Here is a 19401-nt window from a genome sequence, read left to right as displayed (position 1 = left end):
TGCAAAATGTAATTACCTTGGTACAAATGTTAAGCAACTAAAATACGACTTGGAGCCATACATCATACGGGTTTAAGTGGGGATTCCTGCAATTGGTGGTGTCGCATACTAGGCCAAAGGGCGGTGATTGGACATTGCACCGAGGTGGTCTCCGTATTATAACAGCCGGTATGATACCTCAATAACAATCAATCAGATACGTATATAACAATATTTTACACGAGATGGCTTGCTTGATCTAGTAACTACTATATCTGTAATCGAACAAAATGCCTACGATAAGCAATTATTAATCTCTGTGCTACACAAGCGGTAACTACAAATACTTGATTTCGTTTGATATCACATAGCAAAGAATCCGTCGTTATAAATTGAAGAAGCGTCAGCATTAACATCATCAAGGTTCCGGTCGATTTGTGAAACCTATCAAATTCATCATCATCTATCTGATCCTTCGCAGAAACGCCATTATTTCATTCTTAATGAGAATGGCACGAGCTGGTGATATACTGTCTTGTTCAGCAAGTGTAATTCGTTTGTTAATAGCACTACACTACTCAAGAGCAATCTTGTACTTGCTAATTACATCGTTAGTTTCAATTAATTTGTGTTCATCGCAGTTAAGTGGTGTAAATTACACAGTAACAGGACACATTAACTTAGGTGGTATCATACCTTTACACACATATGATGAGGATATGCAAGTATGTGGCGCCATTCGAAGTATTAACTCATTGAAGAAAGTAGAAGCAATGGTATATTCTATACAACAAGTGAACCAGAACTCTACTTTATTACCAAATATTACACTTGGGTTTGAAATATACGATACATGCTCATACAATGCAGTAACATTAGGTGAATGCTTAAACTTTATTCCATCATCCAGAGAAAGTGGTTATTGTTGCGAAGATAATGTAACGTGCTCAGAGGACAAGCCTCCTATTATTGGAGTCGTCGGTGCACAAAGAAGTTCATCTAGCGTCCAGGCAGCAATCCTACTAGGATTATACCATATACCACAAGTGTCATACCTCTCTACCAGTGATGAACTTAGCAACAATCTTAGATATCCATATTTCCTCAGAACAGTTGGTCCAGATAGTTACCAAGTGAAGGCAATGATAGATATTCTTCTTCACTACCATTGGACCTATGTTTCTTTTGTTAATTCAGATGATACTTATGGTAAGAGCGCGCAACAGCAGTTTAACTCTTTAGCTGCGGCAAATGATATATGTATAGGAATAACAAGAACTATCTCCTTGTTTGCCAATGATGATAGTTATGACGAGGTGGTGGAGGAGTTGTTGGATATTCAGGATAACTCTCATGCCGCAGTAGTGATACTATTTGTCCAGTTGGAGATGTCACAGCAGATCTTCTCAGCAGCAGCACGATTAGATGCCCAGAGAAAGTTTATATGGATTGGTAGTGATGGTTGGGGTAACTATGGGGAAGATGCCACGTTAGGAAAAGAGGAAGTTGCCCTTGGTAAGTAAAACATTTTTATGCGTTTAAAAAGTATCAAATGCTTTGAATCAAATGAAAATGTAATGCTCAGACATAAATTCTCAGGAACACAAGATATCGACAGGTTTCCTCGCATTTATAGCCCTTGAACTGAAAAGTTCATAAATCACCACATATTCATCAAATATATTCCACATCAGCTTTGTTATCCAATCTATAATACAAAAACAAAAAAAGGTAAATATCCAGTAATGCACGTCATTCCGTTCAATTGATGGATCGTATTATGATTATTTAGTTTAATATTTCAATTTGTCCGCCATAACAAATAACAACATACAAAGATAATACTATAGTAAACAAGTGGGTGCCCAATTAGTAAACTAGTCCTAAATGTTCCACGGCGAACGATACAGGATAAAACAATTAATGTGTGATATTACAAAACACACCAAATTTGAATAGTATACAAAAATACGAAGATACTCTCACATGAAGTAATATGATAAATGAATATTGGCATGATTGGACACTTTTTATGGAATTGTGGAATAAAGTATGATGTGAAGAAATTACGTCTCGATACAATCTCTCCAGGGGCTTGCACTAACTGAACTATGATGAAATCCTTTCAAACCATACGTAATTACCATCACCACGGTGCACAACAAGATCTTTACTGTATCATTCGTGATTGCTTAAGGGTAGGATATTGGACAACTTGATGCAATTATGTAAGTCACAATTACGAACAAAAAGCTTTAGTTGACACAGAAAATTCCGTAGTGACGCAAGAAATCCGGTCATTTTGAAAACAAAAATGTTTTCCTGCCAGTCACTGACCGACAGCAGCTGATATTTGAGACCATCGGTCATGTCAGTTCAAAAGTCTTTAGATTCACCTGGATATTATAGTAGTGCGTTTTAGCAAAACGTTGTAATACAACTGCAGTCCGTATTAAACCATAATTTTCGTACTTTAAATCTAGATGTTTCTTGAAAGCAAGGAATAGTTACATCACACTAATACTAAATAGGGTGGTTTGCTTACATAATGCAGAGCAATTTGAGTGTGGTTATATTTTTCATGTTTCATAACTGCGTATTCATTTTTAAATATTTGATCCTACAAGATCTAAGGTTTATAATGTGTTAACAGTATTCCGTAAAAGGAGTTTTGTTAGCAAAATGACACCGAAGCACTCACTAATAATTCCTAATTTGGATCATAAATTTACTTGATTGAACACACTCTATCAGCGGCTTTCCTACTTAATGAATGAATATTAACAGAAACTGTGACACATTTCATTAAATATAAAAAAATGTTGCCACTTATTAAGTCATTGATGTTTTTATTACTTGCAATTTATCATTTCAAAATAATATTGATTGTGTGCATTTTTAATGTATTAGTTTTCATTGGGACATGTTATTTACACGCAGAAAAACAAGTTTGACAAAATCGTGTTTTACAATGAAATGTTTCAATGTCCCTTGATTAGGATTATTATTATATTACAGCTATGGACAAAAGTTTGGAATATTATTCTCTTTCTATCTTGCCATGTTTCTGTATTTTTAATTATTTTCGTACGTTTTCAAAAAGAAACCACCATATTTTTACAAAAAATTAAGATATCGTTCTGTTTTTCTGGTGTTTCTGACAAAGACGTGTTTCTATTCCGATATCTTTGCACGTATCAATGCAGGTCCTCCCTTTGTGGTTGTACCACCGTAAGACTGCTTTATTTTCAATATAACCTTTCAAAACTTTTCACTGTCAAAATATTGGAATGGCTTCCCAAGAAAAATGCAGCATATGTTTGAAAAGGAGTATTCCCATTTTTTTTTGGACTGTATTATAGTCCTCCTTAAAGTTGTTTTCATAAGATTGCTAGATTATCTATTTCTCACGTCTATCTATCTAGCGTCTATGTAACAATACTTAGCCTATACTATACAGGTTACGTCTGCGACTTGCGTAACACCATCTAATGCTTGGAATTTTGAAACCGAATCATTCCTCATGAATATAATTTTTTTCCTGTAAACATATTCGCTTAAGAAATAGAATCAGTAATTGAACGAAATTGGCGAAATTGGAGATGCAGACATCAGCAGACAGTCTGCGGGAAATGTTGGTGTTTTATATTTTTGTTTGTTTTTTAGCTCTCGGGACTTTAAGTCAACTCCTGTGCTTTGGGATTGTTTAAATTCATAATCCGATTACGTATCAAATTAAAATGCTAAAAATAAAAACAAATTTTGAGAATGGTGATATAAGCAAACATTTTGATACGATAATTACATTATGTACGCTTGAAATCCTTTCCTAGAGAAGTCCATTTCATACGTTAAGAGTTATTTCACGAAAGGTATTCAATTTATTTATCCTCTGAGAAGAAGCTTTTTCTTCTTCAATGTTTTTACTTAAAAAACATTATGGTTTTTCAATTTAAAAATTTGTTTCTAAATAAGCACTCAAAATGATGTAGTTTAGCACTTTGTACCTTGGATATCCTTCCAATCCCAAAATTATATCTTTGTAACATAGATGTATTTGACTCTCTATCATTCCATTCAATCATGTCTCTATCTCCTTCCAAAAGAAATATATTTGATGACATTCCCACAACATGTGATCAATTGTATCTTTAATATGACATAAATTACAGTTTTCGTTCTCTTTAACATGTTTAGGATTAACTAGCTATAAATAACTATATTGTTTGGACTTATTTGATTTTATATTGAAAATATCTCATTCTTTCGTCAGCTGTAATTTGAACAGGTAATGTCCAAAATTATTCCCAATTTAGATTACCCAGATGATTAAACAAGCAATCATAATAATTCTGATTAGTTGGTTTTGTGGATTGTGACATGTTTAAAAATCGTTTAGATACATTAAGTTGTTAACTTATTTACCGGGCTTATTTACCTCTAACTTAATGATTTTTCAATGCTTTTAAGTTTTCGGATATCTGTATCAGAGAGTGTCGTTATTTCCCGTTTTCATACCCTTTGTAAACTATTTATAATACCGTAATATGTTACAAAATCGATACTTCTTTCATATTTTTCACAAAGCTTTTCGTATGAATAAAATGCACCTGTATCATCTTATAATATATATTTAATCCTCGTCATAGTTAGTCGTGCACGAGCTCTATCAAGACTCATCACATGGGGGGGGGGGGGGGGCACCGACCATGATTGGGGGGCACCGGGTCTGATGGGGGCACAAGCCGTTTTTCGGCAATATTCCTATGGGATTTTCTAATTTTTTAATCGATTGGGGGAACGTGCCCCCCCATGCCCATATGACGCTACAAATATGCCCAATATTTTTAACAGGTTCCTTGGTTGTTTATTACACAACTTTTAATATAAAAACATTTTACCCATGACAGCAGGTTTGAACCAACATTATTTTTTTCCATAAGAAAACTCCATTCAACGGAATCAAAAGCTTTCTCGAAATCGGCCTAAAGAAACATATCAGAAATATGTTTATAATTTGTATACTGTAGCATATTTTCAACTAAACGAATGGGGTTTTTTTCAACATATCTAAGTCCGTTTGATGATTACCTATACTTGGTAGTACACTTTCCATTCGTTTAGCAATTGCCTTTGTACCTATTTTATCATCAATATTTAATAATAATATTGGACGCCAATTTTTGATTAGCTTTGGGTCTTTTACAGGGTTAGATAGAAGAGAAATTACGTTGAGAGTACTATATATTCAAAGGCAACTGCACAATATAGATGATCTTGTGTAGTAGCCTCAACAGGAATAAGATAGCAGCATGACCCAATGGTTAAGGTCTTTGACTCTGGCGCAAGATGTCCCGGTTCAAATCCCGGTGGAAGAAAATATCAAATATTTATTACCCACTCTCTATATTATTGCATTTGAATTGTGGAGAAGATGAGTGAACGACAAAGACCTCGTATCTAATTCTGATCAGGTTGCCTGTGCACCCTTCCTGGGCATGGGGGAATAGTGTCTGACATTGGATGATTGCCGCAGGTGGAATAAAATTTGAAAAAAATAAGTGCTGTCAAATGACAAATTCGTCTCACATGGCTAAACTGCTCTTTATGTCAATACAATCATCGAAAGCTTAGCTGTTCGATATTGGATTTTTGGAAGTATAAATTCCTACTGATAAATGTCCAAACTTGTTGACGATGTCCCAGGTTAAAAACAGAGTCATATATTACATGGATTGGAGTCTGCTATACATCTCAGACGTCGGCTCTTCGTCATGTTTGTGATTGACCAACACACATTGCATCAGTGCTTGGTCTAAATTAACCTGATACCGATAATTAAAACAAAGCATCATTGTTTTTAAATATTTGACAGTATACAGGGGAAAGAAGAATTACGCATCGCACACTAGCACAATTAAACATGAATTTACAAATGGAAACATTACACGCATAGGCAGATATACCAGAGTAAAAACTCCGGACATACCTGCCTGTGCGGGGACTCGAACCCCAGACCTCTCGCTTGTCGGGCGAGCGCTCTTACCACTGAGCTACACAGACTGTCCCTGATAAACAGGACTCAAGTCTGGTACTTATGGATATGAGCAGTCATGCGGGGTAAACAGTACAAACAACACATTACATACCAGTGTACGAGATCAATTAATGATGCTTACCCGCCGGCCTAATATAATCATGCAAACAAGGGAAGAGGCCTACGCATCATACACTGGAACATGGAAACATTCAAACATTACAAACTAGCGCACGAGATCAAATTAATGATGCTTAATCGTATTCTTAATATATCAATATACTGGGGAAAGAAGAATTACGCATCGCACACTAGCACAATTAAACATGAATTTACAAATGGAAACATTACACGCATAGGCAGATATACCAGAGTAAAACTCCGGACATACCTGCCTGTGCGGGACTCGAACCCCAGACCTCTCGCTTGTCGGGCGAGCGCTCTTACCACTGAGCTACACAGACTGTCCCTGATAAACAGGACTCAAGTCTGGTACTTATGGATATGAGCAGTCATGCGGGGTAAACAGTACAAACAACACATTACATACCAGTGTACGAGATCAATTAATGATGCTTACCCGCCGGCCTAATATAATCATGCAAACAAGGGAAGAGGCCTACGCATCATACACTGGAACATGGAAACATTCAAACATTACAAACTAGCGCACGAGATCAAATTAATGATGCTTAATCGTATTCTTAATATATCAATATACAGGGAAAGAAGAATTACGCATCGCACACTAGCACAATTAAACATGAATTTACAAATGGAAACATTACACGCATAGGCAGATATACCAGAGTAAAAACTCCGGACATACCTGCCTGTGCGGGGACTCGAACCCCAGACCTCTCGCTTGTCGGGCGAGCGCTCTTACCACTGAGCTACACAGACTGTCCCTGATAAACAGGACTCAAGTCTGGTACTTATGGATATGAGCAGTCATGCAGGGTAAACAGTACAAACAACACATTACATACCAGTGTACGAGATCAATTAATGATGCTTACCCGCCGGCCTAATATAATCATGCAAACAAGGGAAGAGGCCTACGCATCATACACTGGAACATGGAAACATTCAAACATTACAAACTAGCGCACGAGATCAAATTAATGATGCTTAATCGTATTCTTAATATATCAATATACAGGGGAAAGAAGAATTACGCATCGCACACTAGCACAATTAAACATGAATTTACAAATGGAAACATTACACGCATAGGCAGATATACCAGAGTAAAAACTCCGGACATACCTGCCTGTGCGGGGACTCGAACCCCAGACCTCTCGCTTGTCGGGCGAGCGCTCTTACCACTGAGCTACACAGACTGTCCCTGATAAACAGGACTCAAGTCTGGTACTTATGGATATGAGCAGTCATGCAGGGTAAACAGTACAAACAACACATTACATACCAGTGTACGAGATCAATTAATGATGCTTACCCGCCGGCCTAATATAATCATGCAAACAAGGGAAGAGGCCTACGCATCATACACTGGAACATGGAAACATTCAAACTATTTGACAGTAGTTTAGTATTCAATTGTATTAGAGATGTGAAGGAATACATGAATATATATATTTGTGACCATCCAGCACAACTGAGCCCGGATGTCGCCAGTGCCACTATTGAGATATGCTCCATTGAACTTAACAATAAACAATAGGAAACAAAGGATTTGTTGACTGTTTTATTGATTTTTCACTACTTAAATGTCAAGTACTATAGACATGATATACATCATTTTAAAGCTAATTTCAAGCAGAATATTTTGGTTGAATATCTCAAAAATGATGATTGGCGACTTCAGGGCTCAGTTGTGCTGGATGGTCACATTTTATGCTTATGAGCCAGCCGATACTTGTGTAGTACCCACAACATTCACAGAGCCATTACTTGGCGGGGACAATAGACAATAATTGAACACAATGTTCGCGATTAAGTTAAATGAGCAGTCGTGTGTCGCATGGTGATGATATCAATCGGATTTTTGTAAGAATATAATTGCCATTTCAACGGGTTACAATGTGTGCTAAAACGCCATAAATTAAACATATACACTGTAGAAAATATTGCCCGTTCAAGTAGTTTTGTAAAGAGTGTCTTAAATATTAAAACTTAAAACAATAGAAACATATGCCTTGGATGAAGACATGAGTTGAGACGCATACATGTAAGCTCAATTGCAAGATGTGTCTTAAATTGTCACGTCTTGCATTTTGGACGGGTTGTGCATACAAACATAACTTTGTGCCTTAAATTTGTGATCCGTCACAATGAAGGCACTGTACCATAATGGATTGTATCTCCACTCTAATTTTGTACTATTCACTTTTTGAATAGAATCCCTGATCAAAATATTTTGATAGAAATAATCGTTTTGTTGATATACGGTATTCAGTCCATTTTAGTTAGGTTTGTCATCATTTTGATCCTGACCATAAATCGAATGGTTAGTTTCCGATGCATTCATATTGACCAGATCTCCTAATCGTTATCAAATGTGTTTAGTTCTAGTTGTTTTTACCAAAGTATATTAATTATATTCTTAATTTAGAATACCACTGTGTGATGTGCCCTGAGTAATTTAATTTGATGATTTATCTTTGTTTACAAAGTTACATGAGTGATGACATTTTAGGGGAATTCCCCTCTCAAATTGAGCAAAACAAGCTGAATCATATCTAATTTGGAATATTTGGAAACCCCCTGAAAATGATGTAATGGGATTTCCCCTCAGGAAGTGATGTAATGGGATTTCCCTCAGGAAGTGATGTAATGAGAAAGGTTAATGTTATAAGTAAGACTTGGGAATTTCCCAGATTGAGCATAGTGTGAAGGCAGTAAATGGCCGAGAATAGAATGGGGTTTTTCCCAAGCTTGGTATATAATAAGAAAATGTAAACAATGATTCACAGTTGATAGTGTTGATCTGGGCTATGCTTACAGTCCAATTCCTTGAAAGAAAGGAAATTACAAACCAGAAATATTTTATGTAGTCAAAGTGCTACTATTTACCAGTGTTGTCGGAGAAGATCTAGAATACGTCAAAGAACGTTATTCTTCCAAGAAAGGAAATATATTCTTCTGTCGACTTGCTGAAGTCTGGTATTTTGATTCAACGCAACTGTCAAAATAAGTGGGGACAACTGCATCGCAGTCCTGCTTCCTGAAGATATTGTGTGAAAGGTGGAAATAGCACCAAGTTTGGAGAAAGCAGCGCAAGGAGTTAAATTTGGAGAACTGCGCAAGGAGTTTAGCATAGGAGAACGGCGCAAGGAGTTTAGCATAGGAGGACGGCGCAAGGAGTTTAGTATAGGAGAATTGCGCAAGGAGTTGTAAACGTGTTTGGAGAACACCATTTTCGTGTAAGGATTTTATACGCAAGGAGTTATCAATGCAAGTGTACAAAGGACTTCGCTGATTGTCGCAGGACAAGTGAATAGGGATATATTACATCAGTCGTCCAGAACATTACAAGAACTTTATGATCACCAAGAAGAAGAATGCTGGCTAAGTACAAAATAGATAAAGAGTGATTATATTTGATTAATGTATATGTGCATTTGTAGTCATTATATTGTACCAAACGAAACTTGCTTTCAATTAAAGACTTAGATTTTGTTAGCTTAAACAAACAGTGTATTTGTGTTGTGCATTCGTGTGAGTTCGGGTAAAAGGTGATTTTGGCCTTGAGTCAAGTACGACTCGTAACAACTGTCATTTTAACTAGTAAAATTTGATGATTTTCTAGTCATATTGATCAGAATATCCGCGTAATTATGACCAGAAATCTGTTATGTCGCCCTGATAATGAAAATGACTAGATCGTTTTAAGAGTGGATAGTGGTTGTGTCTATTCCAGCGTAGAGACGTGACTTTTTGTTAGGCACCTTTGTTCCATAACCATTAAGGTATAGGACATTTTTTGTTTTTGCTATAGCCCCTAATGAAATGTATTTAATTTTGTTTGTACTCACTCAGGTAGCATTGTGTGTGCATTTTACATCCAAACTAAGTGCTATTCTTTTTTTATGGGCATTTTAGTGTCTAAAATGGCCCAAAATGAGGGTTTTTCAATATTGCCGTCCATTTCTAATCGTCACCCCCATAGACTTTACATGTAAAATAAAAAGGCTCATAAAAATTTAATAGCACTTAGTTCGGATGTAAAATTCACACAAAATGCTTTTTGAGTGATTACAAAGATAATTAAATACTTTTCATTCGGGGGCTATGTGGATTTTTGTTTAATGTATTCCTTGTACAATGACATTTCACAATAAAATGTCCATTGGAAACAAAGGTGTAGGAAAGTCTCCCAAAACCAGCTTCACGTAGATTGTGTTTTCAGCCAAGAAGCATAATTACACTTCATTTCTTGTCTATTGTTGAAAATTTTCACTAAAACACAATTTTTGCAGTGTACGGTTCCTGATTTATAAATAGTTTGGTCTTACATACAAACATGGAATGCAAAGCAGAGCAATATTTTTTCGATCGTACATGTACCCAGTGGGCACAATGTTAATTCTGACGTCAATATTGTATTTTGGTTATTGGTTGGTAGCGACGTAAATACAACCAAATTTCAGCTTCATCATTGGTTATATTTTGGTTGTCCAAATAACTAACCTAAATACAACCTTAATATTATGTTTGTTTTCTGACGGTAATAATAATAATAATAATAATAATACTAATAATAATAATAATAATAATAATAATAATTAATAATAATAATAATAATAATAATAATAATAATACTAATAATAATAATAGTAATAATAATAATAATAATAATAATAATAATAATAATAATAATAATAATACTGATTGATTATTGATTAATAAGTATGATTAGTTACACAAAATAGTGCACATTTTATTTTTGTTGTTTGTTTGTTCTGATCCTTCCTAAAGTAAATTCGCAATAAATAGACAAAGCTACATTTCACTAAGCTGGTATAACCAGTGAAACAATGAAATTTAACATCTAGGAAAATCAACCGCATGCCCCGATATGATAGCTTGATTACTTAGACAAAACAAATAATTTGCTCTGGGCTTTAATTTCAGAAACAAGAAATTACATCTAGATGATCTAGCTCCTATTAGATATAAAAGCCTTTCGATGCATATAAAATTCCCTTTCAAAACAATTTAAAGCTAATGATCTCATTAGCACTATTACAATTGATCCGAAAAGTAACAAATGTCCGAAACTTATTTATTAAAAAGCAAGGTAGTTCTAATAATATAAAGTGCGTAGAATCTGGAATATGTCTTTTTAGCGAGACCTCAGAACTAAACGGGGTTAAGTCTCATGTTCAGTACATTGCGAGATAAGTTTCAAAGAAGGGTGACATGATCAAGAGGAATGAGTCGGATATCGCTGATATGGTTTTGAAATATTGCCAAAAACAGTGTTCAAATTCTTTTGTTTTATATTGTTTTCAGCCATTGATAAATTGCTCATAACTCGATAACCAGATATCCGATTGTGATGGGGTTTGCATCAAACTGTAGCATTCATAACCTGCCAGCAAACGATATAAAAAACTTCTGATTGAAAATTGCCGACATGTGACTCATTCCCCTTGATCATTAGGTTGTTATGTTCATTTAGTTTCAATGCAATGATGTGGTTTTAGTACTCTATAACATTATTTTACTATGATATTTACACAGCGGGTGTAGATATCTCCCTTGAAGTAGAAACCGGCACTATTAAATAATTTTTCATGATTTTGTGACTTAACCTCCTTATAGCTCTGAGATCTTCAAATGTAGTGCAGTGGTCTGAGTATGCCCATCCATTTTTGGGGTGAAATTGTAAACAGAACTTTAAATATAGATCAATTCCAAAATCAGGCGTCCGCAGGTTCATTCTTGGTGTAAAACTATTGAAATATAAAATAAGATTCCATACCCAATCCGAAAAGGACACTCTACTCTACTAAACCAAGTCCAGCTACCTCTCTCATCACCAACTCTTTATTTCAAAAATTAAAACCCACATTTAATTCACACTTTTATCTAATACGAGTTTCATATCAGCTCATCAGCTTTGTTTTTATCTTTATAATCATCTGAAACAACTCACAATATGGTCGTCATAATCATATTCAATAATATGTGAAAAAAACAAAAGCTATTGACGATACAACGATGAACCAGCTTGCGCCAAGTATTATTGTCCTGAATTATCTCCCACGATAAACAATAGGCCAATTCAAAATTATTTCAATTTGTACCAGGCACCACAAATGACATATAAAGATCCATTCAGTACAGTAATCCCAGCGCACGTGTAAAAAAAAAAAAATAATATTGTTTATAAATTGCTTAAGGGTACAGGCTATAGGAATAAAGACCAATCGAACATATTCTTGTTTATGCCATAATATTGTAGTCTTTCAACCCTTTCATAACTTCAGCTGTGTAACTTACGAAAATTCCCGCTAAAAAGTGGTTCTTTTAATTTTTGAAAATACATTAAAAATCGGTCTGGATTTTTCGTACTGATTATACTATAATGATCACCAGACTATATTGTTCTGATCACACTATATACTGGATTGACATGAGACGTCAATTGATTATTTGGCTGTGCCCAATACGTGGATTTAGGGTTTCTCTACCGGAAGTCAATTTGTGCCGAAATTCCTTCACACAATGCAATAGGCGTATTACATAACAAAGGAGAGTGATTAACCTGCGAACTGTATCTATTGTTATGCAATACGCCTATTGCATTGTAGGGAGGAATTTCGGCACAAATTAACTTCCGGTAGAGAAACCCTGAATCCGTGTATAAAATGCTCACTGTACTGACATCACTACCACATCAGGCCTGGTGAAAAATGGTATAGCATATCGCAAACCAGCCAAATTTGTCATAGGTTTGAATTGCTAGTAGAAAAACCGTGAATATAGGGTCTCAAACTCTGAAACATCTGAGAAGAACCTTGTCCTTTTTACTGGTTTAACGTGAGTCGGTAGTCTTCGCCATTTTTGGGAATATACTACAACATTCTCTGGGCAAACATCGGGTCAAATGTAAGTAAATAGTTAAAATCGTCTAAATACAATAATACCAAACAGCCACGGACATTAAGTCAAGGCTACGTAAGAAGTTTGTGGTAGGTCAAGCATTTCCTTGTTATAAAAAACAGCCAAAATGATGTCAAAAATTCCATCTTTTTTTCACAACGCGATATATTACGAAACATCATTTTCAGAGGGCCTACGCTGGTTCTTTCAATTCTAGTTTAAAATCTGTTCGTCACCTGCAGAACTAATGTGGACAGTTGTTTTGTTATAAAAAACGGATACTGTTAAAAATATCAGTATTTACGCGAGCGACATTTTGAGTGTGTAAAATGCATTGAAATTGTCGGCTGAAGAGTGCATAAATTAAAATCGCGAACATTCCAAGCGGAAACGCTTTTCAAAAACATACCACCTTTTTTGGGGCAATCGCTGAAACCGAAATATGCAATTCCTAGGCCATCTGTAAAAAAGTGCGTGAGCTTTAATGACTATGAACTTGGGACGCCGAAACATTAATGTTTATATTGGTTGTCAGGCCTTTTGTAATGATACGATAATTAGGCCCCAAATAGTGGCTTTCATTTTAACCGTCATTTGTTAAACTCAGATTTTTACTTTTTGAGAAATTAATGAATTTATCGAAAAACTTTTCGGAGAATGCCTACTTAATGCTCAGTACCCTTAAAGTGAAGAATAATTGTCATTTTGGTATTTTTGAAATGAAAACTTTGGCAAAAAACAACGAAGCGAACAGCAGTATTGACGAAGTTGAAACCCCATTCAAATACATGTAGCTAATTTGTATACTGTCAGTATATAAATTGCTGATTCATGTAAAAATGCCTTACTTTGTCTTAAATACAGGGCTTTCGGTTGAACCACTAGTAGGCTATGTTTGCACTTCTATGACAATATTAAAAAATAAACGAAGGTACCAAAATTCTGGATGAGCAAATAACTGAATCTGCCTTTAATTGGTGTAATATGCGGTTATGCGTATGTAATATATACAACAGGGAATTAAATTGCGCAGAAATGCAAAATTGGACGCTATTAAATCTTTTATCTCAAAAAGACATAGTTACGACAAAGAAACTTAATAATGTGCACTTTTAATTAAATATTTATAGTTTGATTGAGGAGTTATAGGTACTCAAGAATTATAACAGTACATTATCTTTCTCTTTTTAATTGGAGTACTAGTCAAACTTGATAAAGATGTCTTGTACATTATCGTGTTTTGCATGCAGATGTTGGCGTACCACGTATTTAGAAATGATATGAGTGATTAGTGATGTTTGTGAACAAGCTCGTTTTGATTTAAGGGTAGACTAGGTCTTGTTGGTCGAAGCAGCCGAAAAATCGATTTTCATTATCTAAATCAATATATTATTGAAAAAAAAACACTTTGATATTTTGCAAATAACTCAAGAACCACAGGACCTACAAAAGTATATCTGTGATATTTGAATTCTTCTACACACTCACAATGAAATGATCAATGCAATTTTTGCACAAGCTTACTACCATTCGCAGGATGCTGTGAACTACCAAATCGCAACAGTTTAAAATAGTTGCTAACCTTAAATGAATGTTTCTACATTCACATATTTTTAGACAAAATTGAATTGAATTGAATTACATTTGATTCTTTTCTTCTCTTCACTTTTTCTTCTCAGGTGAAACATACTTTCACATTGTAAACAATCAATAATCAATTTAATTATTTATTCATTTAATTATGAACTGATGATTGCACAATATAAATCTATTTCGAAGTGAGTAATGACATAATATTACATGTGAAATAGAAATAAATGAAAACATCATTAATGAAAAAGTGTAAGCCTATACATTATCAAACTTTATCAAGGAAATTACAAAAAGTAAATCTTTCTTATAAAGTGGTTTTGCTTTACATGTTTTCATGAATTTTAATTTTCCTCGAGCAATGCCAGCAATGTTTATAACAAAACACAAAAACGTCTCAAGTTGCTTATTGGTAATATACAGTCAAGGTTATGTTGGCAAATGCACATAAGTACATCGGTACGAGCAGGTGCATCTGCAAACGCACTAAGAAGATTAACCACTTCTTGCATGTATTTCATTGTCATCACCATGACTTGTAATGTTACGGTATGAGGCATGTGATGTGATATACAACACATTTGATACCTCTGAATATGCTTACAACTTCTCGTATTTTTGTAACAACAAGAATTGCGAATTGCATATTTATTATGCACAAACAATGGTATAAGTGTTCTCCGTTAATAGCAGCACTTATAGGAGCGTATGTGAAGTAATGTACATGAATAAATCAGTAACCAGAGATAAACCCTAATTACTGCATGTGTAAATACAAAGGTCTTATGTATAATTCTTCAAGGTCATTACTCAGTGTAACTTAGGTTTCGGGAAACTGGGCACCTTCGACACAAAGTTGGATTCCAAATCGTCAAAGGTCAATTCTAAAAACAAACTGCGTTCAACATCAGAATAAATGGCAATGGCCTCTTGACTGAGCTTTTGAGCTTTTTTATGAAGCATTTACAATATAAAGTAGCAATAATGGTTCCGTAAACATTACACTTTACAGTGTCTGAGTGTCGAATGAAGAAGGCCAAAAATATTTGACCAGGTGATTTGCAAAAATAAAATAAGCTTTAGAGTGCTCCATAATAACGAATTGCCATTTTAAAAGTTTTGAAGCGTGCGTTAATGGAGCTTTCGTGTCTTTGTATTAGTTAAATTTGTTTGTAAGTTGTGATGACCTATCAAGAACATACCATCTACATAATGTAACTATTGCTACATACACGTTTTACATAGTAGTACTTATAAGATAAGAAATAATGAACACGAATAAAGCATAAACGAGTAACCAGGGAAACTTTATTATTGAATTGTCATGAACTTTCCAAGTGGCAATTTCGAAATTTGAGTTCATCCTGTAATGATGTTTTTAATTGCTCTTCATTCTACACGTACTCTTTGTAAATGAAGAATAAGTTTTACTTTCACGGTAGGAATATAAGCTTGGCATAGAACAGAAAGTTTTTAGTCGGAATAGAAGCTTTATGCACACTGCTCAAGTATTTCACAAATCAAATGGCGTTGCCCCCATTTACACACTGAGTATTGTATCTTATGTATATATCAGTAGTATGAAAAACTCATGAGTTATCGTATGATCAAATAGCTTTTTATAACATGGATTTCAAATATTAAAGATCTATTTAAAATATCTTATTAAAAATCTTATTATAAATATCTTATTTTATTAACAACCTTTTTTTCTTCAAAAAGTGACAAAGTGAGGTATTGTTGTTAAAGAAACATCCTCCCACGCTTACTTCGCTGATCGTATCATATGTATTAAACGACATCTTTTTAGATTGTAAAATATAATGTGTCAAGTTTAAAACCTAGAGTATACCCCGGAACATAATTTTACCTAAGCCAACACCATGGATTAATAATGGATTTTAAGCTACGCAAGCAAATGCAACGTTGTCTTCATTAAAACCTGTAAGAAGTAAGAACAGACTTCATTTAATCCCGACTTCAATAAAATATATTCAAATTCCAGCAAGTCCTAGTTTAATGCAAACAGGTCCAATTACGTGACTAAGTTTTGACTCTAATATTGTATGCTTTTGTAACCTAAGTTTGCCAGCTCTGTAGCACACTCTGATTCACTCTATGCCAGTTTTATCCCTTACATCCATCTCTAGGTCTTGTGATATTATATTTTTTTTATTGTCTAGAGCAAAATATGCTTGTATCAAGCATGCGCATGGGTCCACCTGTCATAATGTAAAATGTTTCTTAATCATTACACATTATACATGTTTCATATGCATTTTTCAGTAGTTACTACCACTAGATATTTAAGTTTGAGCATCGTCTTTTCATATTTGTGCTTGTCCGCTTTTGTCTTGTCTTGTCCCTCTATTGTTATTATATTTATTGATAAAAAATAAAATTTGCATTATTTACTAAATCGTGTGAATAAATTAGAAAATACTAATCTGTTTCAGACATGATATGAATGATTGACATCTACTTGATAATTTTATGAACAACTGTTTCAGAAAGCTTTCTATAAATGGGTGGGTTTGGTTATATTGTTGAAGGAATAAACCAACTTCTGAATGCTGATAATATAACTGAATAAACAACAAACAAACAAAACTATCATCAGGCTACATTGCATAATAGTAAACTATATATTCACATCATCCGCGTTAACAATATAAAGCATTCCCCCACTTAATTGATCGTAATGGTGAAACATGGTATGGCCTATAGGGGCTTTTAGTTTACTTAATTAAAGTCGTGTGTTTTATTGCATAATGAATTGAGAGCTGTTGGCAATGTATTTCTTTAGTATGCGACATCCAGCATTTGATTCCGATTTACACTTAAGTGCAAAAAGGATAGAATGGAACCCAACATTTGTTTTTTAAATATCTTACTTTTGGATATGCTTCTTTTTCATGTAAAAAAATGTAGCATCCGCCGACGCGTTAATGAGGTGATTAAATTAACTCCTTAGGAAAAAAATGGTACTTAAATATATTCATAGACACGCATACAAAACAATTAAAAACAATTAAGTAAATTATTAACCCTTTAAAAACAGACAACGAAGCATTCTATTTTTTACGTACTACAGTACGATATTTCCTACCCCAGCAAACACAAAACGTTTTCGACATCATTCGCAAAAGGTTATAAAAGGTTGTCAGAAAACGTTTAAATGTCGGGTTATATAAAGGGTATATAAAGGGTATAAAACGTTTTCATAACATTAAGAATCATTTTTTGATAATCTACTGCTCAGCAAACAAAAAATGTTTTACAGAAAACGTTTAAATGTCGGGTTATATAAAGGGTATAAAAGCGTTTTAATAACATTCCAAAAACATTTTTGAAAACTTTATTCAAAACATTCTAAACAGAATGTTATTTTGGAGTTGAAAAAATATTTTGCGAAAAATGTTTGCCCAAAATATTTGCAATAACGTTTTAAAAACGTTTTCATGACCTTTATATAACCCGACATTTAAATGTTATTAAAACGTTTTGAAAAAAACATTTCAAGAACATTTCTGTGTTTGCTGGGTGCAGATATTTTAACATAATGTTATTTTAGTGTTGACAAAATATTTGGCAAAATATGTTTGCAAAAATAGTTTACAATAACATTTTTGAAAACATTTTAAAAATATTGTTGTAGTGTGTTTTCATACAAAACGTTTTAAAACGTTTTCATGACCTTTATATAACCCGACATTTTAATGTTATTAAAACGTTTCTATGTAAACCAAAAGCCAAAATATAACTTATTAAAAACGTTTTTAAAACGGTTTTGTATTTGCTGGGACAACTATAAAAATGAATTAAATAATTGTTAAAATACAAGAATACCAAATAAAATGCTACAATTATGGTCAATTTTGATAAATTAACAACAAGTTCAGTGCCAGAGTCTAGGAGGTGTTTGAATGATTTAATGATGATGTTTAATGATGATATGATGTGAAGAAACTGATGTCACAATACAAAATTTCCAGGGACTCGCACTTGTTGTACTAATGTATTATGAAATCACGTCAGCACAATGCAAAACAAGATCTTTGCTGTATCATTCGTGATTGCTTAAGGGTAGGATATTTGACAACTTGTTAAGTCACAATTATGAACAAAAAGCTTTAGTTGACAAATATAATTCCGTAGTGACAAAAGAGATCTGGTCATTTTGAAACCAATCCAGTCACTGACCGACAGTATTCAAATGTTTATGAGTTCAGTGGTATATAAGAATACATTCATGAGGTGATGGACTGTTCTATAATTCAACGAGGCTAGTTGAATGGAACAGTTCATATTTCACCGAATGGAAATATTCTTCCCATTGCTGCACGAATAAAAACATTCAATATTCGTTTTATATAAGTCATAAGTTCCCTTACTTCCACTTACTTATATAAATCACCAGGAAAACAAAATAAATCAAACGATATCCAAATGCATATTATTTTAGAAGCAACACCCGTACCTATAATTCTCGCTATTCGCAATAAGGGCGCCGCCAGCGGTTTGCGATGTAATCGTGATGTATCATGGGAAAAGGTCGACATCCAAGTCCGCGCAATACGAATATTACCATGCTATTACATAGGAACACGTGACAATATTTTTTAGTTTGTCAAAATAAAGGTGTTACACGCGAATCGATACTCAATAATACTTAATAATGTGATTTGAAATGTGCACAATTAATTTTTTCTCTATCGATT

The 19401-nt window shown here is 34.1% G+C and overlaps 1 protein-coding gene and 3 non-coding genes across 4 annotated transcripts in view; 1 reads left to right on the top strand and 3 right to left on the bottom strand.

The window, feature by feature from the left end:
* The first annotated feature begins 488 nt into the window (after positions 1 to 488).
* Positions 489 to 19401, top strand: part of LOC140156545 (metabotropic glutamate receptor 2-like) — a 70296-nt gene continuing 51383 nt past the window's right edge. The window contains 1 exon segment of the mRNA XM_072179485.1: positions 489 to 1494. Within this exon segment, the coding sequence (XP_072035586.1) occupies positions 489 to 1494 (1006 nt within the window).
* Positions 5970 to 6042, bottom strand: Trnav-gac (transfer RNA valine (anticodon GAC)). Its single transcript has one exon. It is a non-coding gene; the product is annotated as a tRNA-Val (tRNA).
* On the bottom strand, positions 6847 to 6919 carry Trnav-gac (transfer RNA valine (anticodon GAC)). The gene has a single exon. It is a non-coding gene; the product is annotated as a tRNA-Val (tRNA).
* Trnav-gac (transfer RNA valine (anticodon GAC)) lies at positions 7287 to 7359 on the bottom strand. The gene has a single exon. It is a non-coding gene; the product is annotated as a tRNA-Val (tRNA).

Source organism: Amphiura filiformis, chromosome 7 (assembly GCF_039555335.1).
Source record: "Amphiura filiformis chromosome 7, Afil_fr2py, whole genome shotgun sequence".
NCBI lineage: Eukaryota > Metazoa > Echinodermata > Ophiuroidea > Amphilepidida > Amphiuridae > Amphiura > Amphiura filiformis.
The sequence above is the reverse complement of the archived record's forward strand: the minus strand, read 5'-3'. Positions and strand labels throughout refer to the sequence as shown.